Source organism: Panthera onca, chromosome C2 (assembly GCF_046562875.1).
Source record: "Panthera onca isolate mPanOnc1 chromosome C2, mPanOnc1 haplotype 2, whole genome shotgun sequence".
Classification (NCBI taxonomy): Eukaryota; Metazoa; Chordata; class Mammalia; order Carnivora; family Felidae; genus Panthera; species Panthera onca.
The window spans coordinates 107478043-107504333 of NC_138347.1; the positions used below are offsets into that span (position 1 = coordinate 107478043).

The 26291-nt window shown below is 39.9% G+C and overlaps 2 protein-coding genes across 9 annotated transcripts in view; one reads left to right on the forward strand and one right to left on the reverse strand.

Annotated features, from left to right (window-relative positions):
- Positions 1 to 26291, forward strand: part of VEPH1 (ventricular zone expressed PH domain containing 1) — a 245072-nt gene that overhangs the window by 35658 nt on the left and 183123 nt on the right. For all 8 annotated transcript variants that reach the window (XR_009612155.3, XM_060639068.3, XM_060639066.3 and 5 more), the window contains one exon: positions 18568 to 18734. Coding sequence is in view for 7 of the 8 variants with exons in the window: in XM_060639068.3 (XP_060495051.2) it covers positions 18568 to 18734 (167 nt within the window). In the remaining variant the exon portion in view is untranslated. The remainder of the gene's footprint in view (positions 1 to 18567; positions 18735 to 26291) is intronic.
- PTX3 (pentraxin 3) lies at positions 1507 to 11190 on the reverse strand. Its single transcript, XM_060639072.3, has 3 exons — positions 10818 to 11190; positions 9962 to 10363; positions 1507 to 5897 (listed from the first exon to the last, which is right to left on the reverse strand). The coding sequence occupies exons 1-3, from the start codon at positions 10945 to 10947 to the stop codon at positions 5284 to 5286; spliced, it is 1146 nt and encodes a 381-aa protein (XP_060495055.1). The 5' UTR covers positions 10948 to 11190; the 3' UTR covers positions 1507 to 5283.

The window sequence follows — 26291 nt, forward strand, 5'->3', positions numbered from 1 at the left end:
AAAGGAACACCCTTTGTCTAACAAAGAATATCTACAACAACTAAAATCATACTTAATGGGAAAATATTAAATACTTCCCTTGACTTAAAAAATAAGACAAGGATGTCATTTAGGTAATAAGTTTGTTTTCTGCTTAAATAATATCAGAAGTGGGGATCCTGGGTAGCTCAGTCAGTTAGGCATCCAACTCTTGATTTTAGCTTAAGTCATGATCTCAGTCATGGGATCGAGCTCCACACTGGGCTCCAACCCCACATTGGGCTCCGTGCTGAGCAAGGAGCCTGCTTGTGGTTCTCTCTCCCTCTCTCTCTCTCTGCCCCTCTCTTCTGCTGGCACTCTCTCTCTCAAAATAAATAAATATTTAAAAAATAATATCAGAAGTAATTTAATATTTTGTGACATCATAACTTTTTCAGAGTGGGAGAGTCATTTCTCGATGACTCTTGAATAATTCTCCAAACTTGTTCTTTGCCATTTAGATGCTTTGTAAAACCTGTCAATTACTGGCATATAAAAGCACAACCAATGCTTAGTACAGCATAATTTAGCACATCTTTTACCCAGGAAGCTGACAATATCGTGGAAGAGTATCTCCAACTGTAAGGGATCATTTAAGGGCTTGTAGGAAAATCCTTTCCAAACTTTGGAACTCTGTGATGCAATGCACATCACTACTATCAAAACTAAAAGTAGTGATGTCTCTTCCTCTGCATTTCTGAATCAATGGTTATAATAAGGAAATATGCCTCTCCATTAGTACGCCTTTTACATGGCCCTCTGGCACAAATCACAAGATGACCTCAAATGATTTGAAACTTAAGTAGAAAGTCTTTGGAAAGAAAATGTTATATTGTCTCAGCAAGAGTCCAAATTCCTTTCTGACTTACTGGCAATAGTCTAGAAAAGACTGTCTAGTTAATTATGATAAATTCACCTCATTTCTTTCTCTATGTGAGACAAAATTCAAACCACTGATTGGTGAGCTGTCTCAGAAAATAGAGATAGAAAATTAACCTTTCATTTATTATGGCAGTAATAATATGTATCACATAGGGTGAGGTGAGGCTTAAATAGATAAAGCAGCTATACTTTGCACAATGCTGGGCACGTAGTTCATCAATGGTTATAGTGATTCTTCTCATCGTCATTATCATAATCAACATCATTGTCATTGTCATCCCTAATTGAGCATCTGCCATGTACCAGGCCCCTATTAAAATATTAAAGGCAGAACCAGATTCTTTTGTGGAGTTTTATAATCCCTGGGGAGATACTTAGCCATTAAAAATTCATGATACAATTATTCTTAAAGAACAAAGTTTTAAGTTCACCATATTACAGGTTGTTGAGAAAGAATTTATTAATCCAATTTCTAGGAAACAGGCTATGAAGCAATCTTATTAAGAATATTCCAACCGAATATGAATACACATAGGGAAATATTAAAAATGATGTTCAAAAAAGCCAACCCAAATGTGGATCAAGAAATAGAGACACCTCTTGAAACAGAAAAGGCCCTCTTCTGAATTGTTAACTAAGTCTGGGCTCAGTTGCACTCCAGAGTTTGCACCTGCTTGACTCCACCAGCAGATGTTGCTGTGAAGTCAAATAAGGCCTGCACAGAGAGGAACATCCCTGGGCTGGCCTCTGAGAATGACTTCTCTGCAATATAAGGGAAGCTTTATGTTAGCTTATTCATATGTTATTTTCACGTGTTTGCTTCTTTTTGATTTAATCCACTGGTAACAACATGGAAAAACTTAAAGACAACTTTTATTTCAAATATTAGTTTAGGAAGCACTTTTAGATACATTATCAGTTTTTCTATTATTTTCATAATAACCCTGCAGCAAGGCAGGCAAGTCCTTTATCTCTAATGTCTTGGCTACTGTGAAACTCATCAAGATTACTTGGCAGGTCTGACTTCTTCTAGTTGTTAGGTGATGGTGTTCTAAGATTAGAATGCTGGATTCCTGAGCCCAAGACCAGCATGCTTTCTTTCACAGTCCAAATTTATGAAACTGAATGCAAGTGTCAGTAATCTATTTTCTAGTTCACTGAAATCCATGAATATAGATGTAAACGTATATCATTACTTTGACCAAGATTTTTAACTTTATGAGTGCTATTTATTAAGGGGCTAAAAGACAGTTCTGGAAACATTTGACCTCAGTAAGCTTCTCAACGAAAAGCTTTCTAACATAACATTTAATTAAAAAAACTAAACATCAGTTAAAATTTCTTTGTTTGCCAGTGTAATTGTTAAAGTGAAGTTAATTAACTAATGGCAAGTACCAAACTCTAAAATGTATACTTAGTAGTAAAATGTTCTGAATATATTTTAAAGGAATTAACATTTTACAAAAAGCCAATTTATATTGTAATAGGCAAGGAAAATATATCAACTCTGTTTTGTTCACATATTCATATGCAAAAATATTGCTCTAGTGACATACATACATATGTACTAGAGTGACAAAGTGACAAATGTCACAATTTGTCTAGAACTGAAGGGTTTTCTGAGACACAGGACTGACTCTCAGTGCTAAAGGGGGGACAATTCTAGGCAAACCAGGGCAATTGGTCACTCTAGTGCACATACACACAATATTTTATATTTTATACATATAACGTATTACATTTTTTCCTCCTAAAAACTTGAGTCATCTTGCACATTTTACAACACCATGATATAGCGATGCCCTTAATAACCATTCTGGCGAATGAAACTCTTTGCCGATGTGCCAAACTACACCAGCATACTGATATTTCTTTTTAGAAATTTTATGTCAGTTTTACACATTTCTTACTTCTTCCTTTTGATGACACTATGTATTCTGAAACTCATTAAATACTATTAGAAAAAAAAAAACAGTCAAATAGCCAACTTCCTGAGAATTTATAAAATGTATTTTCTAAGTATAGTCTATGAGTGTTTTGAGGGAATAAAGTGTGTGTGGTCTTTTCAACTAAAACAAAAATTGTTCTACTGGATCAGATTAGGTTGGTCAAACAATAGTGGATTTAAAATGCCAGAAGTGTAGTTTTCTCTCCTATAAAAGAAGTGCAGGGATAGGCAGCCCAGGACTGACAAGGCAGCTTCACAACATGTGAGACCCAAATTGCTCCGAATTTCACAGTCTAAGATGGTTGCTGAAACTCCTGCCATCATTCCCATATTCCAATCAGGAGGAAGAGGAAGGGAAAGAGATTCACATTCAATCTTTCAACATCAGCCAGAACTTAGTCACCTGGCCACACCTAGCTGCAATTGATGCTGGAAAATACAGTCTTACTATGAGTGGGCATACTCACTATTTAAACCAGAATGTTGTTACTTTAGAACAGAGGGAAAAGATAAGTATTAGGGAACAATCAGAAATCCCTTGAACCACTTATCTGGATTTACTGCCGTAGCAGATGAGATTTCTACTTTTGTAACCCAAGAATTCCTTATTTTTCTTCTGTTTGCTTCTTCTTTACCCTCAATGTGTGATCCCCATAAAAAAATTAAAAATGCCCTTATGCTTAACTCTGTCAGAATACGAGTTTGCATGTATTTTGGGAAGATCTAATGCTTGCATCTGGGATGTGGAAATTGAAGGCATGCCTAATTCTCTGCTTGTGGTTGGATCTAGTGTTTTTTTTCTTCCAGTTAAGTTTTCAAGTCATATAGATAATGGCTAAACAAGGACAGTGTGCCTACAACCTTGAATCATGTAACCTCCAAGGTTCTGAGACTGGCCTTTGACCTCAACTGTGAACACCCTTTTTGGAGATCCATCAGCCTGATTTTGTGGGTCTCACAAGTGGAATGAAACTATATTGATACCACAAACATCCTCAAGCATACCTAGATTCATGGCATTTTATTGATAAAGGCAATGAGAGACCAGTTCCCTTCTTTTACTGAGAACAGCCAGAAGAGTTAAGTGACTTGTCTAAGGACACTCAACTAGTTAGTTATAAAATGTGGTTTGATAACTACTCCTGGCCCTATTCTCCAAACCTGCCAAACCATGAAGACCTGTGGTTGCTAAGGCCCTGTCTTTAGGTGGACATATCATCACTGTGGCCCTACCACATTTGCTACTGACATTCAGAAACAGCTTTGCCGTAGTCTTCTATTAGCCCTGCATAACCTCGACAGGAGGAGAACATCAGTGTGGGAGAGAGTTACCTCACCTTCTGCAGGGTGAAGAGGTTTGATTGTCCTCTCCTTCATGCATGAGTATGAGAATGGGGTACGCTTTCAGGGTAGGAGTCATCGTTTCCTTTCCAGATTCTTAGATCTCCCGGGTAACAGTCCTCATCACATACATTTGGGGAACTATGCTAATTTATGTTTGTTGCTGTGTTACACAGGACAGAAAGTTGTGTATGGTCATAGATTTGCCAAATTGGAAGGGACTTAGAGATCATTTTTCCTCAATTCCTTGATTTCTCAGTGGAGAAAACGAAAACCCAGAGAGATGAATTGACTTAGCCAAGATCAGATGTTTTGCTTATGATTTATAGGAAGCCAAAGCTTAAAGCAACTCTATAGTTTATTTCTAACAATATTAGCTATTACCATTCACACAATAGATTAGTATCTGAAAACTGTTTCCTACCTCGAGTTTGGATTTGCTCCAAAACATCTTTTAAATTTATAGTTAGATGATACGGGGTAGTTTTATAAAATATTTTATTTACAGTACAGCTTTACAAAAATAGTCTTAATAAAATTAATACAAAACCATTTTACAATATAACTTATATAACTATCTTCTCAAAAAAGTGACATTCGGTTATAACACATAAACTACATTTGCATTTGTTAAGTCACATTGTAGTATAAATATGTTTTATCATCATTTTTTAATAAGGTACATACCAATAACAATGAACAATGGACAGCAATATGTTATTTTATTTTTCTTCCAATGTAAAAGTCCTCTCTGGCCAAAACAAAATTAACCAAAGGAAAGTAAAACAATTGTCCTTCTGTTCAACAATACAGTCCGTTTTAATTATTTGAGAGTTTATCTGACAAAGACATGGCATTAATCTGAAAGCACCTGGCATAAAGTCTAGTAACAATATCCCCAAAAGCATTCTCCAATGTCTTGTCTTCAACTGTTTATTCAGTATTTTGCCAAGATGAATAAAAATTGATCTCAACTCTCCCCTTCATTAATCTCAAGTGTGCTTGATATGCACGGAGGTTTTTAGACCTTCCCAACTGGCATATGTTGAAAACGTGAGTTTCTTTCTTTGGCTTCAAGTAGAGTTTCACAACACTTATGAAACATACTGAGCTCCTCCATGTGGCTGAATTTCTGTGACTCCCCACCCAACAACATTTCCCCGGATGTGACAAGAATCTGCTCCTGCGGTCTCTCTTATCTCTTCATTGCTGAGAACACGATCCCAGATATTAAAGCCTGTGAGTCTTCCAGAAAAGGCTAGTGTTTCATCAAAGCCACCACCTACACAGCAGCCGTTCTTTTCTTGGCCAATCTGCAGGATCCCTCCCTCAGGAACAATATGACCTATGGCCACCTCGACAGTGGTAGCCACCAGTTCACCGTTTACCCACAAGGACATGCGCCCCTTCTCTGAATTCCAGGTGCTGCACAGATGGGTCCACTTTCCCAGGGAAAACACAGTATTAGCAATCAGTTTGTTCTCCTCTCCACCCACCACAAACACTATGGACTGATAGCCAAGGTACAGCTGGATCTCATATGGATTTCTCTTTGTGCCATACGAAAACAGGATGGTTTTGTTTAATACATCTGTGGCTTTGACCCAAATGCAGGCACTAAAAGACTCAAGCTTCATTGGTGTCGCTGGATGCACGCTTCCAAAAATCTTCTTGGAACGCATTGGGAATAAAAGTGCTGTTTCACAACCTAGAATGGCAAGAAAGTAAGAAGGATAGGAGAGAAAATATAAATTCACTCAGAAACGATTCCAGCATTTGGGTCTTTTAGCATAGGCATTTTAATGACTACCACTGAAAATTATATGCAGTATTACACCATGACTTGAGCTTCAAGAGTGATTTCTTGGTAGAGCAAAGAAAACAGGAATAAGGAAAGTCAATTGTCAGGCTTGCTCAGTGAGGTATCTAAGTGGACACGATGACATGCAGAGGAGCCAAATTGTCCCAACTCAGAAAATAATGGAAACCATATTTTAATAACTAGTTCCCCTCACAATTAGCTTATTTCCTTTTACTGCCTTTTTTAAAATAAAAATGTTGAGTCACTATGCTTTAACTTCAAACAATGACACTGTATTTTCAAAAAACCTAGAGCCAAACTTGTTTCCCTCTTCTTGACTTCACCAAGCTTTTAGAATAAAAACAAAAACAAAAAACCTATGAAATTCAATGGACCTGGCTCACCCTATTTACCCATGGTCAACATGTATTTTTATTTTATGTGTTAATGTTTTATTTATTTATTTTGAGAGAGAGACAGCCAGCAAGTGAGCACCAGCACAGAAGAGGAGCAGAGGAAGAGGGAAAGAATCCCAAGCAGGCTCAGTGCTGTCAGTGCGGAGCCTGACTCAGGGCTCGATCTAGTGAACTGTGAGACTGTGACCCAAGCAGAAACCAAGAGTTGGTGCTCAGTCAGCTGAGTCACTCAGATGCCCCAAGTCAACATGCATTTTTAAGTGAAAATCTAGGACAGTCATATTGTCGCTGAATACATTTCATATACCTCATGTTCCAGATATTTGTAAACTTTGCAAAGTTTGTAGAAAGCTACCTTTGAAAGTCAGCAATAGATGATAATGATGACTAACTCTAATTGGGTAATCTCTGTGTGCCAAATACTGTTCTAATCCCTCTATATCATTTTAATCTTAATATTCCCATATTAAGGGATAGTCTTAATATTCCCATTCTACAAAGGAGGAAAGTATGGCATAGAGCACTAAGTAACCTGGTCATCTAAGGGATAGTCTTAATATTCCCATTCTACAAAGGAGAAAAGTAAGGCATAGAGCACTAAGTAACCTGGTCATCAGAGGCCACGCCCTAACTAGCACACTGCATTGCTTCTTAATGGTAGAAGAACCCCTAGATTTGACTAGGGGGGCTGGAACTCAGTTTGTTTTACTATTAGCAAGCATGCAGTTTTTGATGAGCCCCATATCTCTCTAGGCTTTTATAGGTTAAAAGCCTCTTCCAGTCTCTTCCTAATATTCTGCAAGTCTGTAAGCAACAAATATATAGTACTCGGGAAAAACTGAGTAGCCCAAGGATATGCTTAAAAACTCTTATTTTGTCCACAGGCTTATAAATACTGTTTAAGCAACAATAGAAAGCCTTTAAGGAAGAGTGAACTCTTTCAAGGGGCCTACTGGAGAACATATTTCTGCTCAAGAGCACTTGGAAGGAGACTTTGTGACATGGGAGTTGGGAGCTCAGTAAACTCCCACCTCAGTTCATCTCCAGGTCACATGTCTGGTCAGGAAGCTAGAGATGCTGAAGTGAAGATCTTCTAGGTGTCTCTGGGAAACATGCTAAAACCTTTCACGGGTGAGCTCTACTTTGTGATAACTTCATAGGTGTATGAGAGACCAGAAAAAAGAATTTTTTTAATGTAAATGAGGCCGAAGTATTCACTTTATGACAAACTGAAGATTTACCATAAAATAGCTTTGATAAGCAAACTTCCAGAGCATTTAGAGACTAACTGGTGAATGTGTAGAACTTGCAGGCACCAAACGCCCATGAAAAGTGTGCTGAACTAAGTTCAATGACTGCAAGTGATTGAGGGCTAGGCTCTGTCCTAAAAAGTTAAACAGATGTGGACCTAGAAATAATCAAAGAAATACTGAGATTCAGAAAATTGTATGAAAGTAACGACAACACTAAAGCACAAGTTGGTCCTGTTACATTTTGCTATTAACTTTTTCAGTGAGTAATTTGAATTTTTGAAGATTTTTGAAATTCTTAATGAGGCATTCTTTTTTCAAATGAAATTGGTAGATGCATTTTTTTCTCGTGTTAATTAAATCAAACAAAGATAATGGAATAAAAGATGCATAACCATTTGAGATCTTCTCTGTAATGTCCCAGTAAAGTAGTGTTCAAGAAGGGGCCTACTGCAGTCTAATTAACTGATTTCCTGTTTAAATAAACCCAGGCAGTCAGGATTGCATTCCAAAGCATTCCTTGATTGCCTCTCTGAGACCCAGCTTCCCCTGCAGGGTGCACTGGCCATAGGAGTTCATGGAGTGGAACTTGTTGTTCACAGGATTTTTGTGGATTTTTTGGTGGGGACCAGTCACTGAGGCTCTTGCTATCTCTTTAAAATGTCAGAGACTCTCATGATATGGCTTTTAACTAATGGGTTTTTCTGATTATATTATCAAAGACCGAACAAAATTAAAACCAGGTTCTTAGGAGGCCGACAACAGAATAATTAGGAATCCCTTAGGAACCAAGCTGGCAGGAAACCAAGGGAAGAGAAACCAAACCATGTGGAAAAAGTACTATTGGATATAAGAAATTAACTATTTTAGAATTCAGAAATACATTCCTCTCTGCTCTAACTAGCATACAGAGGTGAGAGTGAAAATTCGCCTTAATCGGGTACATTAAATGTACAATGATTTTACATGGTTTGCCAAAGACAAGAGATTTCATCCATTAAGACAGCCACCAGATTATAATTTGTCTCTTTGCCACTTACATTGAGGATCTATTGTATATTTGATTTTATGCTTTTTCAGTCTCTGAAACCACACATAATACATTCAAGAAAATATGCTCAGTACTGAGAAACAGTCCTCAACTATTTAGTAACTACTGATACTCTGGTATGGTTTCTGTAATTTTAAATGAAACATGCTCTCACACATGCTTATGATTCTTCCTCCTACCTCAACAGATGAGTTGCTTTATTGTAACTGTAAAGAGGAATGGCATTGTTTGTGATTGTTTTCCCTTCATGAGATTCTCAGGAACAGCGTAAATGATATTTTCTTACCCAAGTCGCTGATTTTCTAATATAACCCACAAATGATTTTTGCCCTACTATCTCCAAAAAAGTTTGACTTGTAAACGAGTGTTACTTGGCTCCAAATAAATCTCATTTCTTTTAGCCATCTTCCCAATGTATTTTTCAGGCCCATATGTGTTTGGAGATTCATGTAGTATCACATGGGACTTCCATCAAGTTGCATCTGGTTCGAACCGCCTGTCTTTCTCTCTCTCTCTCTCCCTCTCTCTCTCCCTCTCTCTCCCCCTCTCTCTCCTTTGGCTCTCACCCCTTAAATCACTGGGGAGGAGGGTTACCAATTGGCTCCTACCTCAGACCATTCTACCTTGGATCCCGCCCCCGCAAGTTTATCCCAAGCCTCCTCTCTCACAGGCTAATTCCCCAGGCCCCGGGGGCTGGGGGACCCCTCAGGAATTCCACTAATCTTTCAGGAGATCAGGTTCAGTCTCAAGTCTCTTGCTCAGAACCAGCGGGGAGGAGGGGCCGGCCCAGGGATTGGAACTTGTCCCTAAAAATTAGGCTGGGCCCTGAAATAGCGCGGGGGAACCGGAGCCCTTTCCCCCCTAAAGAGAGACAGGCTAAAATTAGAAGAAGTGGAAATCCCTAACGGAGGGAAGCCGGACAGCTAGAGAGGTCACGGTTATAACCGGCCAATAGAGCTCCTGCACCTCCTGGTCGGATCGGGTGTCAGGGGCCCTTGACGTCTATTTCAAGACTGTGATGGTTACGTGCACAGGTCTCTTCTGGGCTCCCCGCGGCCGGAGAATACTTTTTAAAGTCAGTTTTCGCGCCTTGTATGGTGTGTGTGATCCGTGTGAGCGTGCATAGAGAACTAGAGCTGCGTGTGTCCCCACTGAAGCTGGCCCTAGGGGGCTGCCACTAGGCTTCCCGCCACGCACGTTCCGAGGACAAAGCGGCGGGGGAGGGGAGGGGGCCGCTCCGCTCCGCGTCCTTACCTGCCGGCAGCCAGCGCCCGGCCGCCCAGCCCTGCACCGCGCGGAGGTCGGCTCGGGTCCGCCGCAGCTCTTCGAGCACCGCGCCCAGGGCGCGCCCCGCCTCCTCCCGGCGCGGCGTGTCGGCGCTCTCCAGGCGCGCCAGCCTGCGGCCCGCGTCGCGGCTCGCCTGCAGCAGCTCGTCCAGCGCCCGGGCCAGCCGGGCCTCCGCGGGGGCCGGCGGCGCGCACGGCCTCGCCAGGCTGCCCGCCAGGCGGCCCAGCTCCGCCCGCAGCCTCTGCAGCTCGCCCCGGAGGACGTCGTCGGTGGCCTGCAGCAGCATGCCCTCCCTCATCTGCGAGTCCTCCAGCATGATGAAGAGCTTGTCCCACTCGGTGTGCTCCCGACGGCAGTCACACGGCGTGGCTAGAGCGCGGGACACACGCGTTACCGGCCCGCCCAGGCCTTCCCAGGGCGTGCTTTGTAGAAAGCCGACCTCCCTCGGTGGTCCCAAGTTACTGCCGGTCCCCAGCACCCCCTCCCCTTTAAGGACACCTCCGGAAAACAGCGCGTGACTCTCTCGACAATGACAGAAACCATTCACGGAGGTACATATTAAGTGGGACGCTGTGAAATTGCCGTTCGTGAGGCTCAAAACAGGCAAATATCGGCGATTTCATGCGGTCCAAGCCATTATGTGTCTGTGACAGAACTTTTTGAAACCTCCCCCTTTCCTAAAGTGCTTCTTTTCTTTTGCAAAACAAGCTATAGTTTTTTTTAAAGCTCATTTCGTTGGCTACGAAGTATATGTATAATATTTAGACCCACAGGGATGGATATGTAGTTAGGGTTAGCAGAGAAACAGTTAAAATGAACTTACGGTCCTCAGTGGGATGGAGTCCATTGTCTATTTCGTTGTCCAAATTCACATACATGAGCTCGTAATCATCCGAGGTCTCGGCAGACACCGCACACCAGAGAGCACAAAACAGAATCGCAGGGAGATGCATTGCTGGAGAGAGACAAAGTTCTTTCTTTTGCCGCTTCCCACAGCTGGCCTGAGGGGACGAGGCGAGCTCTCGAGTGAGCAGTGTTTGAGCAGCGGAGAGGGAGAGTGAGAGGCAGGAGCAGAGAGCCCTTAATAAATGCTGGAGAAAGCCTGAATGGAGATGAATGAGTAATGCCGGTGGCACCGCGGTAACGGGAGTTCCCCAGAATTTGGAGGGGAGGGGGCTGGGTGGGAGGGCGAGGGAAATGTGGACGTTGCACAATAATAGACCGCAAAGGTTTACGCTGCAGTCAGATTAATTGGAGGAGGGTCAGAGGGGAAAGAGGTGGGGAAACTGGGCTAAGACTGTCCCCGTGAGGATTAGCTGTTGTAACTTGAATTGGTAACACTGAGGGATGAAAGGCAGGGGAGGGGAGGGGAGGTGGGGGGGAAGTAAGTCAGCAGGCGTAGAGGCATGAAAGCAAGATAATCATTCCAGCATTTCGTGTGGCGCTTTTACAGTTTCACAGCCCTTTATGTATAGAAAACTTTCCCACTTATCCTTTGTACACAGTTTTATAGGTCTGAGTTGTGAAAATTACTCTGTGATTCTGAGATAAACCAACTTGGTAAGGGTTTTGATGGCCCTAGAAGCCAAGTCCATTCTGAGTTATTCCATCTTTAAGCCTTCTGGAGTTGCAACTATGCTTTTATAAACATACGTTTAAAATGACAAACAACAAAGCAAAAGCGATAAATCTGAATTAAGAAAGAGCTGGGGGGAGAGGAATTAGATGATTTTAGGAATGTTTCTTTTCATAAACCAGTATTATGCGGAAATGATATGATTTCACTAGGTTTAGAGTCAAAGTTCATGTTTTTAAAGTAAATTTAGGGATTCCTGCTTCTGTGGAAATAATGAAGGTCTGTATAAGCTGAAAACTACTGTACGAAATGCCTAGAAATGCATTTACATTATAATAACATTAAATGTACAAATGGACTACCAATAAAGTTAGGGAAATATCCAGGGGCCAAAGGTAAAGGGGGGAACCACAACCAAATGTGTAAGCCCAAGAGCTGATGCTAAGGCCCCCCCTGGAGGGAGGTAAAGGGAGGGAAGGGTTATCAGTTCTGCAGCAACCAAGTATTAATGACCATGTGGGAGCAAAGCTTAGGCCAGAGTGGGGAGTTAGGAGTGAGACCCTCACCTAAAGCCAGACCCTCAGAGAGTTGTATATTGGATTTCAGTGGATATAGCCCCATTCTCAGTCCTACACCAAATAAGTGAAAAGTAAGCCTGTCTCTCTTTAACTGAACTTTGCAGAGTCCCTAAAAGTTTGTGACTGTGGGTCTGCCCTCACACATGTGCAAGATTCAGTGTGTACTATCTGTCACAGTAAAAACAAGTTCACAATAAAAATATTTAAACATATGAGGAAACAATCCACGACAAATGAGAATCAGCAGAAACAAAAAAAGGACTAAGCACCCCTCTCCCAAAAACTTCATTGATTTAAAATATCACCAAGGAACTAGAAAATAGGTGTGTTTAAAGTTATTTTAGATCCTTGGGGCACCTGGGTGGCTCAGTCGGTTAAGCTTCGCCTTTGACTCAGGTCATGATCATGCGGTTCATGGGTTTGAGCCCTGCGTTGGACTCTGTGCTGACAGCTCAAAACCTGGAACATGCTTCAGATTCTGTTTCTCTCTCTCTCTCTATGCCCCTCCCCTGCTCATGCTCTGTCTCTCTCTGTCTCTCAACAATAAGTAAATGTTAAAAAAAATTTTTGAAATTATTTTAGAGCTACAAGGAGTTGGAAACATGAACAAAGAAAAGACATTGTCAAAAGAAAAAGACTAGGCAGATTTTTTTTTTTAAGGACCATATGTAATTTCTAGAAATAAAAAAAAATAATTGAAAACTTAAAAACCTTAAGGAATGGGTTAAATGACTAATAGGCAAAGCTGAAGAGAATATTAAAGAATTGGAAGAAAAATCTAAGAAAATCATCCAAAATATACTCTTTAAGTTCAATAAAGTATTCTAAAGTCATTTCATTGTTCAGGAAGATGATAGAGAAATTAATTTTGTTTTGTTAGTTCCAGAATGTATCTTTTAAAGACAGCCATGAGAACCAAAAGGAAATAGAATGTTCAAATAGAAGGAATAGAAAGAATTGAACAAAACTTGTTCAATAGAAAGCAGTAAAGAATGGAAAAAGGCATAGACAAAGCAAGATGAATAACAAAACACAACACAGTGTTGTAAAAATAAATCCAAGTGTACCAATAATCATCATAAATATTAATAAAACAAACTTTCCAATTAAGAGACATAAGTTGTCAAGTAAGAATATTTTTAAAATCCTCAGCTATGTGTCATCTACAAGAACCACACATAAAACATAAGAACCTAGAAATGTTCAAAGTAAAAAATTTTAAAAGGCCAAGGGGAGAATGTATGAAACAGGTACAATTCAAAAAAGCTAGAATAGTTATATTAATATCAATCAAAAATAGACTTTAAGGGAAAGAGAATAAAGTATGATAAACACTTTACCAGGAAGATATCTCAGAATTATTTAGTAACATAGTTTCAAAAAATATATGCTGAAGACTGACAAAATAATGAGAAACTGAAAAATCTATAATTATAGAGATTTTAATAGAAGTCTTTCATAACTATGTCCACTTCTGTGATAACTGATCAAATTACAAAAACACTGCTAAAGGATAAAGAAACCTAAACTATATAAAGTTCTATATAAAATGAAATATATAGAACATTGCTCAGAAAGTTTGCTAAGCAAGTTCTACCAAACATTCAAGGAACATGTAATCCTCATTTTACACAAACTGCTTCTGAGAATAGAGTGTGCGGGAATGCGCTACATTCTTTCTATAACTTTCTATAACTTTAGTAACTAGGATACTAAAAAGAGACAAGGACAGTACAAGAAAGGAAGGCCAGTCTCATTCAAGAACATAAATGCAAAAGCTCTAAATAAAATATTAGCCAAACATACTCAACAATATAAGCATAAAAATACATTATAACCAAGTTGTGTTTATTCCAAGACTGCAAGACTCATGTAAATATTAGAATTATCTATTAATTTATTACATTAACAATTTAAACAAGAAATCATGGAATCGTGTCAACAGATGCAGAAAAACGTTTAATAAAATTCAACAGTTATTTATGTACAAACTACAAAACAGAAACTTAAACTGATAAAACAGAAATGCCAAAATCGATAGAAACATATACATACATAATAATGAATCCTTAGAAACATAATTTTTAAAAATAGGAATAACAAAAGGATATCCGTAGACACTGGTTCTACTCATAGAGCATTAGAGGTCTCAGCCAGTAAAAGTAGGACAAAAAAAAGAAACATAAGATATAAAAACAGAGAAAAGAGACAAAGCCATCATCAATTATTATGAGTTGATCACCTATAAACAGCAAATCTAAGAGACTCTGAAGACAGGTTATTAAGAGAAGTGAGCAAGCTTTGCTGGCTGAAAGAACACACAAAAATCAGTGTTTTCTTAATACCAGCAGACAATTGATAGAACATTTTTTAAAGCTTCCATTTATTTACAGTAGCAACAACAAAAATGAGATACCTGGGAACCAATTTAATAAAAGATACATACAACACAACTAATATCACAAAACTTCATTGAAGACATTTTTTTAAAACCCTACATGGATGGAAGGCCATGTTCTTGAATGGGAAGACTTGCTTTCACAAAGATGTCAATTATCCCAAATTAGTCCGTACATTCAGTGTGGGGAAAAAAATGCCAATCTAGTTTTTTGAGGAAGTTGACAAACTAATGGTAAAATTTATATAAAGGAGCCAAGAGGGATTTGAAGTAGAAGATGAAGAAATTTGTCCTATGAGATATAATGATTTATTATAAACATTTTGTAATTAAGAAAAAGTATAATTGGTGACGCTATGATAAATATCCAGAAACAGACCCAGATATATGAGAAACCTTCTGCATGAAAAAGGTATTAAAAATCAGAAGGGAAACAACTGACAACTTGATAAATGGAGCTAGGGCAATTGTTTATATACACACAAAAAATCTCTTCCTCATGTACAAAAGTAAGTCCCAGCTGGATTAAAGACAAATATGAGAAACAAAATCATAATGCTTTTAGGAGAAAATTTTTATGAACCTAGGGTACAGAAAGATATCTCAATAACAAAAAAAAAAATACAAACTATGAAGAAATTTTAAAAATCAACTATATTAGCAGTGCAACTTTAAAAGCAATCAACAAAAAACTAGTATGCAGAATAAATAAATGCCTTCTACAAATCAAGAGGAAAATATAAACATCCCAAGTGAAAATAGGCAAAGGATATGAATGGTCAAATCACAAGAGGGGAAATGACCTGTGAGCCTATTAAAAGGGTACTTAGTCACACAAGCAATTAAGAAAATGGAAATGAAAACAAGCACACACACAAAAAAATGAGGTACCATCTCACCCTCCATCAGACTGGCAAAAACCGATGTCTGTCAAGACCAAATGTTGGCAAAGATATGGAGCAACAGAAACACTCATGCCGCTGGTGGGTGTGTGAATTGTTATAGTCATGATGGTAGGCAGGATAGTGCCCCCCAAGTGTTCATGTCTTAATCCCCACAGCCTGTGGACAGGTTATGTTTCACTGCATTGAAAATGGAACTAAGGTTGCTACATAAAATAGGGAGATAATCCTAGATTATACACATGGGCCAGTGTAACCATAAGGATTCTTAAAAGTGGAAGAGAGAGGCAGAAGGGAGAATCAGAGGAAGAGATTGATGATGATAGCAGCAGAGTCAGAGGACTTGCTCTGTTGCTGACTTTGAAGATGGAGGAAGGGAACTCTAAGGAATGCTGACGGTTTCCAGAAACTAAAGAAGCCGAGGAAATAAATTCTCTTCTACCACCTCCAAGAAGGAACCTGACCCTTCCAATGCCTGGATTTTAGCCCAGTGAGACTCATGTCAGACTTTTGAACTATAGAAATATAAAATAATAAATTTGTGTTGTTTTGGCCCACTAAGCTTTTGGCAATTTCTCATGACAGCAATAGAAAACTAATACAACCACATTGCAAAGAAATTTTGAAACATCTAGAAGCTTAACCCCCAGGGACAAAACCACTGCTTTGCCACTTAATTATGGGGTATAGGGGACATCAGCATCACCTGAGAGCTCGTTAGAAATTCAGATTCTCAAGCCCAAACCCTTAACCTGCGGAATCAGTACCTATGGTTTAACAACATACTCAGGTGATTTCTAAGCACATTAAGCTCAGAAGCAGTACCCTAGCGAAGATCTCCCATTTATACACAAAGAAATAGGTATAAAAACTGCCACGTTGTTGGTAAAAGCTAATCATAATAATCATCATATTCAAAATAATCATAGTAATGTCTCTCAACCATAGAGTGTATGAATAAATTGTTGCCTATGTATACAATAGAATACCATACAGCTGTGGGAGAGCTCCTTGGAGCAAAACTTCAACACAATGTTGAATGTACAAAAAGTTAGCTATTACAAAGAGGTTTCTACAGTGTGAATTTTACTGTTATAAAGTTTTAAAGCATGAAAAACAACACTGTAAAATGCTCGTTGGTGCATATACGCATACAACGAAAGTGTAGAAACATTCCTGAAGATGATAAATACCAACTTTAGGATGCTGGTTGCCTCTGGAGAGAAAAAGATAGGAGTGTGACAGGATGCAATTCTGGCGCGAGGTTGTTTTGAAAAGATGGTTGGTGTGCACACCCTTGTTCTTTATATTATTGCCTACATTTATCTAATGGCTTCAAACATTCCATGATTTAAAAATATATTAGTTTAAAAATGGGATAGATAGGATTTCTATACCTATATCAGTTTCTAACTCAAAAAAAAGTTTTTAAAAAAATTTATTAATATGTATTTGTTTTGGGGAGAGTGCAAGTGGGGGAGGGGCAGAGAGAGAGGGACAGAGGATCCAAAGTGGGCTCTTCCCTGGCAGCCTGACAACAGTGAGCCCTATGTGGGTCTCAAACTCATAAACGGAGATCATGACTTGAGTTGAAGTTGGACGCTCAACCGACTGATCCACCCAGGTGCCCCTCAAAAAAGTTTTTATGCATTTATTTTTTTGCATCATTTGATAGAAATTCAAGTCAGCTGACAATGACTAATCTGGAGTTTTCCCCTTCAGGGCTCTCAGGACGTTTAGTGAGTGAGTATTGTACCAAAAAGCCTTACACCAGTTTCCTCTCTTCAATTCCAATGACAGTCCTATTTATCACAAACTTTTTTAGAGATTGATCAGGATGTCTCCATAACTAAGCTCTATGATCAAATGTACCCTGTACATTACATTTAAAATTCCCGATCCTTTAAAGAAAACTCTTGGTTAAAATAGAAAACAAACAAAATAAAGCAATGTTTTGGGACGGACACAACATTTTTTAAAAAGAAAACTCTGAGTATATTTCCAATACCTTGTACTCTGTGAACTCTTGTACTGTCCACAACCTGCTGGAGACCAATTCTATGAATCACATGTGAGAAAAACAATTCTCATTATTTATCATCTCCATAATCATTCAGTTTGATCCAGAATCACCCTTCTATTAAATTTAGTCACTGATATTCTGAAAATGATGACTTTCTTTCCTTAATTCTCACATCTAAATGTCCTTTTACATATAGACATGTCCCCACCATTTAAGAAAGGTCTACATATGTGTAATCACTTCTGTTTATTTGATTCCTTCTGTGTATTTCTTCTATGTACAAAGCCAAATTTAAAGTAAATAGACACAAGAAAATTTTTGTTCAAGAAATCCCTAGAAACCAATTCTCCTGAGACATGTAAGTACTTAAGAGGATTCTGAGGGGAAAAAAAATCCATACCATAAAGTGATAAGCAGATGTTTCCCATATGTTGTTTGCAGATAAGTCTCTGTAGCTTATGCAGTATCTTTTCTTGAGATTTTGCCATTTTAAATCCAGTTGTCCCTACATGTCTTTGAGGTAAATCATGTGTGACAAACAAAGCTGAGTCTAAAGTTCCCTTGAAATAGTGCAGAAATTGGGGATTTAAATTTGCATTGCTACTTTTCTAACTATTCATAAAAATAGAGCATAGTTTCCATATGTCAGTTGTCTAAATCATGCCTCCGTATCTCTCAGGAAGGTGAATACATTCCTCTGTGCTCTTTTTTTGGTTCAGTTTCATTTAGTCTCATGCTTACGGCACTGCTTAGTTTTCATTTAAACAACATCCAAATGTTGTGTCTCATCAGGAATCTTTATCAGAACTGTTTCCTTCTTAAGGGTGTGGTCCGGTTACTGTCAAATTTTCCTCTTTCCCCATGGTGCATTACTCAGGAAAATTTTTCATTAGATAATAAATAAATAAAATATTCCCTTTTATGGAATCAGTTTAAGCCATGCTCTAGTGATTTTTCAGGATAAGATACTGTGTTATTTTTAGCAGAAGACTTGGCCATTTAATGAATAAGTGCAAAGTTTACTGAATTGACACTAACGGTGTTTCTACTGATTGGGAGCTAATAGTCATCATTCCTGGTATTGTTCTTTCAACAGGTAATGCCATGTTGTTGAGGGTGTTACCTGCTGTGTATGAAAAGCAGCCTCAGCCAATTAACAGACACCTGACAGAACTCCTGGCCTTGATGTCTCAGCTGGAACAACCAGAACAGTACCATCTTCTACGGCTTTTACATGTAGCTGCAAAGAGAAAGCAACCAGAGGTAAAAAGTACACCATATACATGATGGTCCACATAACCATGCATGTTTCTGGGTTTGTGAGCAGGATGTGTGCTTCAGGCTTCCTCCCTCCTGTGTCTAAACACACCTATCCTTCAATGAAAGCACTCATTCACTTTTTCTGTAACTGTGAAAGGGGGAGGTAGGTGATGGCAGAGGTTGAGTACTGTTATGGGTCCCCAGAGAAACAGAACCATTAGGATACATATATCATGAACAATTGGAATTGGCTTATGTGATTATGAGGCTGAGAAGTCCAGAAGTCCCACAAATGCCCCTTACAAAGTGCCATTTGTAAGCTGAGGACCCAGGAAAACAAGTGGTGTAGTTCCAGCCTGAGTCCAAAAGCCTGAGAACCAGGAGAACCAATGGCTTAAGTTTTGGTCCAAATCTGAAAACTTTAGAACCCGATGGCTGATGGTGTAAGTCACAGTTCAAGAGCAGGAGAGGACCAATGTCACTGTTCAACCAGTCACATTCAGGCCCTCAGCAGTTTAGATGAGGCCCACCCACATTGGGAAGGGCAATCTGCTTTACTCATTATACCAATTTAAATGCCAGACTGATCTGGAAACACTCTCACAAACATACCTAGAATAATGTTCAGGCAAATATGTGGGCACTGGATGACCCAGTGAAATTGACACATAAAATTAACTTTAACCGGTATAGTACTAAAAACAGAAGAAAGAACAAACAAATCTACAGCCATTGCAGAACAACCTTAATTGAAGTTTGGTGTGGCCATGCAGTCCCAGGAATCTATGCTTTCTCAGATAGGGCCAAAGGAATGACCTGCACATGGGGAAATCAGTCTACAGTGAGAGCAAAGTCTCATTTTCTAGAGGGCAAGTTAGTTGCTTTTTTGGAATCAAATAAAATATTAAAATAATTAGGATAATTGTGATTATCAGTAACAGAGCACCCAATCCATGCTGGCTTAAATAATGAAAGGAATTTATTAGCTAATGTGATGGGGGAAAACAACCCTTAAGATGAGATTTGATCCAGCACCTCAAATGATATGAAGACAACAATTTTCCTATCCTCTATTTCTCAGATTTGATTTCTGGTTTTGGCTTCTATTTTCTGCAGGCTTTGACCTGTGGGCTTCAGACGGGTACCAGGGGCTCTCTAGGCACTGTGCTTCTTCTACCCCCTCCACCACCAACAACAACATGCAAACAAAAGTCCTGATAGTCTCTGTTTAGGACACACACTCTACCCCTGACGCTTCTGCTACCCCTCAAGGATACTCAGATGGAGACTAGAGGCTGCCAGGAAGAGGAAAGTAGAAATGGATTACGGAGGGTACCAAAACATGTGTACGAGTAAGATTAAAGGTCATCTCCAGGTCATATCACTTATGGCTGTATCCTGCTTCATTTCTTGATAATGTCAATACCCACCACTTGAAAAATCAGTGAACGTTAGGTGAATACTGGAACATTTGAAGTCAACATTCAAATTATTCAAGGAAAGACAGGCAAAATGGTCATATGCGTTATTAACTATAATAGGCTGCAAATGCCTTGTGGTAAGGAACTCTTTCTTCGTTTCTCCTGTATCCCAGACCTTGGCATAGTGTCTGATAGCACTCAATAAACATTCATAAAACCAAACAGAATAAAACAGAGTGGTAAGTGTTCTGCAAATGGTATAAACAGAAGGGGTGGCAATGAATTCTGCCTTAGGTAGAAGAAATAGGTGACATGAAGATTCATAACTGGGGTGGCATCAAGGCCAGACCTTGGAGAATGGGAGGTTTTGTTTCAAGTGGAGCAGAGGGGCAAAGGACCTTGAGGAAGTAGAGATGGGGCTGGGAGTCTTGGACACTAGAGAGCAGACTTGAACCCTACTTGTGGAAATTTCAATTCAGTAGGTCTGGGTACCCAGATCCTGCCTTTTACAAGTTCCCAGGTGATGCTTCTCCTGCTGCTCCAGGGACCACACTTTGAGTAGCTAGACTAGAGATTGGGCAGAAGACTGGGAACATCCATGTCACCTGGTGTACATTTTTGCTTTTGCCCTTAGAACAATATATATCATTATTTTTGCATGTCTGTCTTTCCCAGTGCACTCTAAACTCCTTGAGGGGCCTGTGTCTGAATATTTATATATACTCCCTAGCATAGTGCCGGACACATAGTAGGATTTCAATAAAATGTTAAATTCAGAAATGAATAAATGACCAAAAGAGACCAAAGAGATTGGAGAACGTGAAGAATCAGGGAGAAGTTGTGTTGTGGTCTCCAAAGGGTGTAAAGTGACTCAACAGGATCAAGATCCAGAGAAGTAAATGAGTCTGGAGATTGGAAATGTCCTTAGATTTGGCAACCGGGACTCCCCAGGACACTGTCTTTGTGGGTGGGGTGAGAAGTGGCGGTCATCGTCATGGACTGTGTGTGGAGAGAAGGTTAGGAACTGACTGCATGAGTGTACAAGTTTAAAGAAAATAAGGAGAACTAAAGAACAATCCAGTAACAATGAAGAGATTGAAGATGTGGAACAAAACACTAGCCAGAATCAGATGCTTGAGGAAGTTAGGGAATGAATTCCAGAGCACAAGTGGAGGAATCAGTTTGGGAAAGGATTAAGGACAGAAAGTTTGACCAAAACTGTAGATGAGTTTGGGCAAGGGATAGAGTTGAAAGATCACTGGATCACCTAAACGGAGGCTTGGAGTGAGGGACAGAGAAGGGGTGAGGTATTTGTTTCCCATTACCACAAACGCAGTGGTTTAAAACAGCACAAATTTATTATCTTACTGCTCTTGAGATCAGAAGTCCAAAGTGGTTCAGCAGGGCTGTATTCCTTCTTGAGACTCTAGAGGAGAATGTTTCCTTGCCTTTTCAGCTTCTGGAGGCTGCTTGCATTCCTCAGCTCATGGACTACATCCCTCTCCCCTCTTATTTTCTCATCACACCTCCTCCAGCTCTGAGTCTCCTAGCCTCCATCTTCTAAGGGTCCTTGTAATTACATTGGTGCCACCCAGAAGATCCAGGATTATCTCTCCATCTCAAGACCTTTAACTTAACTATACCTACAAAGTCCTCTTTGCCACATAAGGCTACATCATCACAGGTTCTGGGGATTAGGGTGTGCACATCTTTGTGGAGTCATGATTTTGCCTACCACAGATAGAGCCTGGAGACCAGATGATAGGGAAATCGTGGGGGGGGCGGGGAGTGTGACTAAAAGGCCAAACTTGGTTTCATAAAAGAGGCAGCTGGCATACCATTTTATCTGCAGCCTGCAAGCAAGAGCAAAACAGTTTTTGGAAAAGAAGGTTCAATAAAAATTCAAGGGGGATCTGGGGAGAATAACTTAGTTCAATTTATTTCCCATGGGCTAAAGGCTGGACATGAAAGTAAATTAAACCGGGGGAAGGCTCACTTACAAGAAGGGGGAGGGAAAAGTCTTGGGATCTCCCTACCTAAAAAGGTGGGGTCGAAGAGTGAGGATGGCCCCAAATATGACATTCAAAGAGGTCCCGTCAGACATCTGGTGGCCTCTGATAGCCTGAAGACTCAGGAAAGGACTTAGGAGGCCATTTATAAGGCCCCTGACATCTGTCCATTCTCATAGTGTCTCTTTAACTCCCAACACTTTGAGCAATTATACAGTCCTAAGCACCCACAGATGGGCACTCTCAGAGCACTGAGGTTTTACAAATGTTCTTCACCTGGAATGTCCTTCCCTCACCACTACCACTCTTTCTGGGATGACTATTCCTGGACTTTAGACAGATACTTAGATGTCCGTTTCTTACCAATAATCTTATCTGACTCCTTCCTTCACCCCCATCTCTGCCTAGCAAATTTCACATTGTAATGACTCTGCCTCTAGTGGTCTCTCTCTCTCTTTGGACCAACTTGGTTCTGATGCAAATGCTGGAGACATGAAGACCACCTTGTTCACTACTGTGTCCCTGATGCCCTGCATAGTCCCTGGCATACAGAATTCATTCCATGAATATTTCTTAACACAGATGAGTTAATATTAGTGCCTAAATTTACAGAGGACTTTATCATTCACAAAGGGCTTTTTCTTCTTAAATCTTTTTTAAAATTTTGTAATGCTTATTTATTTTTGAAAGAGGGAGAGAGACAGAACACGAGTGGGGGGAGGGGCAGAAGGAGAGGGAGACACAGAATTCAAAGTAGGTTCCAGGCTCTGAGCTGTCAGCACAGAGCGCGAGGCAGGGCTCGAACTCATGAACCGCGAGATCATGATGTGGACGCTTAACTGACTGAGCTACCCAGGCGCCACAAGGGCTTCTTTTTTTAAGATCTAATTCTACCAATTTACTCCTACCAACAACTCTAATGTGTGTTATTTTCCCCTCTGTTTTACACCAGTCAAAATGGTTGTTCTGGGAGGCTAATTTGCCCCCATCACACAGGTAGTAAGAGGTTAAGTGACTGGTCCAGTCCAGGACTCTTACCCCCTAACCCCCTTCTCTCTCCTCAGCTTGGGGAAAAAGACCAAGTAGCCTCCTCTTGAGAGGAGTACAGGCAATACCTCATTTTATTGTGCTTCATCATATTGTTGCACTTTGCAGATACTATATTTTTTACAAATTGAAGGTTTGTGGCAACCCTGTGTCAAGCAAGTCTATTGACACCATTCTTTTCCAACAGCATTTGTTTACTTTGTGTCTCTGTGTCACATTTTCATAATTCTTGCAATAATTCGAACATTTTCATTATTATTATATTTGTGATGGTGATCTGTGATCAGTGATCTTTGATGATATTATTGTAATTGTCTTGGGGTGCCCCAAACCACACCTGTATGAGATGGTGAGCTTAATGGATAAATGTGTGTGTTTTGACTACCCCACCAACTGTCCATCCCCCATCTGTCTCCCTCTCCTAGGGCCCCCCTATTCCCTGAGACACAACACTATTGAAATTAGGCCAGTTAAGAACCCTACAAAACCTCTAAGTGTTCAAGTGAATGGAGGAGTAGCAGCTCTCTCACTTCCAATAAAAAACTAGACATGAGTAAGCTTAGTGAGGAAGGCACATCAAAAACCGAGACAGGTCAAAAGCGAGGCCTCTTGCACCAAATACCATTCTCTTAGCTAAGTGCAAATGCAAAGGAAGAGTTCTTGAAGAAAACTAAAAGTGCTACTCCACTGAATACATGAGTGATAAGGAAGCAAAACAGCCTTATTATTGATGTGGAGACAGTTTGGCTGGTCTGGATAGAAGATCAACTGCGCCGCATCATTTCCTTAAGCCAAAGCCTAATCCAGAACAAGGCCCTAACTCTCTTCAATGCAGGTGAGGAAGCTGCAGAAGAAAAGTTTAAAGGTTGCAGAGGCCAGTTTGTGAGATTTAAGGAAAGAAACCGTCTCCATAACATAAAAGTGCAAAGTGAAGCAGCAAACGCTGATGTAGAAGTGTAGCAAGTTATGCAGAAGATCTAGCTAAGATAAGTAATGAAGGTGGCAACACTAAACAGCAGATTTTCAGTGTTGATAAAACAGCTTTCTATTAGGAGAAGATGCTATCTAGGACTTTCACTGCTAGAGAGGAGATATCAATGCCTGGTTTCAAAGCTTCAAAGAACAGACTTCTCTTTTTTTTTTTTTTTTTTTTTTTAAATGTTTATTTGTTATTGAGAGACAGAGAGAGACAGAGCATGAGCAGGGGAGGAGCGGAGAGGGAAGACACAGAATCCGAAGCAGGCTCCAGGCTCTGGGCTGTCAGCACAGAGCCCGACGCGAGGCTCGAACTCACAAACCACGAGATCATGAGTTGAGCCGAAGTCGGTCACTCAACCGACTGAGCCACTCAGGTGCCCCCAGACTTCTCTTTTGTTAGAGGCTAATGCAGCTGATGACTTTAAGTTGAAACCAGTGCTTACTGACCATTTTGAAAATCCTAGGCTCTTAAGAATTATGCTAAATCTACTCCCAGATTTGGAACAACAAGTCCTGGTTGACAGCACATCTGTTTACAACATAGTTAACTAAATATTTAAAGCCCACTGTTGAGACTTAGAGCTCAGAGAGAGAGAGACAGAGAGAGAGAGAGAGATTCTCTTCAAAATGACTGCTCATTGACAATGCACTCTATCACCCAAGAGCTCTGATGGAGATATACAATGAAATTAAAGTTTTCATGCCTGCTAACTAACACAACAACCATTCTGCAGCCTATGGATCAGCCTATGGAGTGATTTGAACTCTCAAGTATTATTTAAGAAATATATTCCATAAGGCTCTAGCTCACATAGATAGTGATTCCTCTGATGTATCTAGGCAAAGTAAACTGAAACCCCCCTGGAAAGAAGTTACCATTCTAGATGTTAGTAAGAATATGCATGGTTCATGGGAAGAGGTAAAAATATCAACATGAACAGTAGTTTGGAAGAAGGTGATTTCAACCTTCATAGATGACTTTGAGGGGTTCAAGACTTCAGTGGAGGAAGTAATTGCAGATATGGTAGAAATAGCATAAGAACTAGAATTAAAAGTGGAGCCTGAAGATGGGACTGAATCGCTACAATTTCATGATAAAACTTTAAGAGATGAAGTTTTGCTTCTTTTGGATGAGCAAAGAAAGTGGTTTTTTTGAGCTGGAATCTACTCCTGGTGAAGATGCTGTGAAGATTGTGGAAACGACAACAAAAGATTTAGAATGTTACATAAACTTAGCTGATAAAGCAGCATCAGGGTTTGAGAGGACTTATTCCAATTTTGAAAACAGTTCCACCGTGGGTAAAATGCTACCAAACAGTATCGCATGGTACAGGGAAATCATTTGTGAAAGGAAGAGTCAACTGATGTGGCAAACTTCACTGCTGTCTTATTTCAAGAAATTGCAACAGACACCCCAACCTTCAGCAACCACCACCCTGATCAGTCAGTAGCCATCAATATAAAGACAAGACCCGCTACCAGCAAAAAGCTTGCAACTCATTAAAAGCTCAGATGACTTTAACAATAATGTATTTTTAATTAAAGCGTATATATTTTTAGACATAATACTATTGCCCACTTAATAGACTAGAGCATAAACATAACTTTTATATGCATTGGGGAACTAAAAAAATCATTTGAGTCTCTTTATTGTGATATTCGCTTTATTGTGGTGGTCTGGAATATCTCCAAAGTATTACTGTAGTGTTCTCAGCTGGTTACAGGAGGCAGAGGAGAGTAAACAAGGACACTAATAGTGGTTGAACTAATGCCAAGTACCAGACACTGTGTAGGTGTTTTACAACATTATCTCACTTATTCCCCATAACAACCTTTCCTTTGGTAAACAGAAAAGTCAAAGTCTGGAAGGGTTAAGAACTGTGGTGGTACAAAAGGAGTGATAGTGAGGTGGCTTTTCACACCCTGCTCATCTGTAGCAGCCCCTCCAATTTTCAAATAGGCAATGTCCATGTCTTCCACTGGCCATTACAGTCACGATGCCTCCCATATGATGGCCATTTACAGAAAATCTGGGGCTGTCACTGGTTAGGTAACTTTTCTAAAGCCATAGAGATAAGCCTGAGGTACATCATAAACCCAATCTA